General features: G+C 54.3%; 1 protein-coding gene across 1 annotated transcript in view; it reads left to right on the top strand.

The window, feature by feature from the left end:
- Positions 1-1015, top strand: part of DPP9 (dipeptidyl peptidase 9) — a 30124-nt gene that overhangs the window by 11598 nt on the left and 17511 nt on the right. The window contains exon 5 of the mRNA XM_023745985.1: positions 939-1015. Within this exon, the coding sequence (XP_023601753.1) occupies positions 939-1015 (77 nt within the window). The remainder of the gene's footprint in view (positions 1-938) is intronic.

Genomic DNA, 1015 nt, shown 5'->3' with positions numbered 1-1015 from the left:
AACGAGAGCGCCTTTTTCATTGGGTGGTTAGTTCTGTAAAAGGAATTTGACAGTAGGGTGTGGGGGGATGACACACTCTGAGTTTTCCATGCCAACGCAACAGCTCTCCCTTTTGCCTGCCCCATTTAGTCCCCAAGCCAAGGAGCTGTGTTCACATAGCTTTTCTCTCAGCATGGGGGTAATTTTGCTTTGTGTTCTGCTTTTTTATTTTTTTTATTTAAGAGGAAGGAAGAGGGAGAGCTAGAAACATCAATGATGAGAGAATCATTGATTGGCTGCCTCCTGCACACACCCTACTGGGGATTGAGCCTGCAACCTGGGCATGTGCCCTTGACTGAAATCGAACCTGAGTCCCTTCAGTGCACAGGCTGATGTTCTACGGGGCTTGGGTTCTGCTTTTTTTAAATGCGTTTCTTATCATTAATGTTCCTCTACATCTCCATGTCATCTTCAGAATTCTCCTTGCCCACAATATTTTAGCTGCCCAGACCCGCCAGGGTTGGGTGTGTGGGGATCAGGTGGTCTGGAATTTGCCCTGCCCCCCACCTGTGCAGAAAGTATGACTGGTGTTAGGTGGGTTTGGATCAAATGCTTTTGGCAGGAAGAGGGGGTGAAGAGGATGGAGGCGTCTGTGGGGTTGGCCTGGGGACCAGGGAAGAGCAGTCCAGCAGTGTCTCCATGCTGTGGGGCAGAGGATAGTGCTGTCTGCCTTGGAGGTTCCAGGGGAAAGGGGCACAGGGAAGCCCAGAGGCGGGCAAGAGGGGAGGAGCTCCGTGTAAGACCTGAAAAGGACCTGCCACCCGTTCGCTCGGTGCAGCGCTGCTCATCAGAAGGTTCTCCCTGGCGTGGACCCAGGTCAAATAGGTCCCTCCTGGTAATGCCCAGGTGCCAGTGCCTCTGGCTGCTGACACTGGCCTCTGTCTCCTGTGTGTCCCCAGGCCACGCCCCACCACGGGGTCTACTCTCGCGAGGAGGAGCTGCTGCGGGAGCGGAGCGCTGGCGTCTTCGGCATCAC

Source organism: Myotis lucifugus, unplaced genomic scaffold (assembly GCF_000147115.1).
Source record: "Myotis lucifugus unplaced genomic scaffold, Myoluc2.0 scaffold_612, whole genome shotgun sequence".
Lineage (NCBI taxonomy): Eukaryota > Metazoa > Chordata > Mammalia > Chiroptera > Vespertilionidae > Myotis > Myotis lucifugus.
Note: the sequence above shows the minus strand (reverse complement) of the source record. Positions and strands in the feature narration are given on the sequence as shown.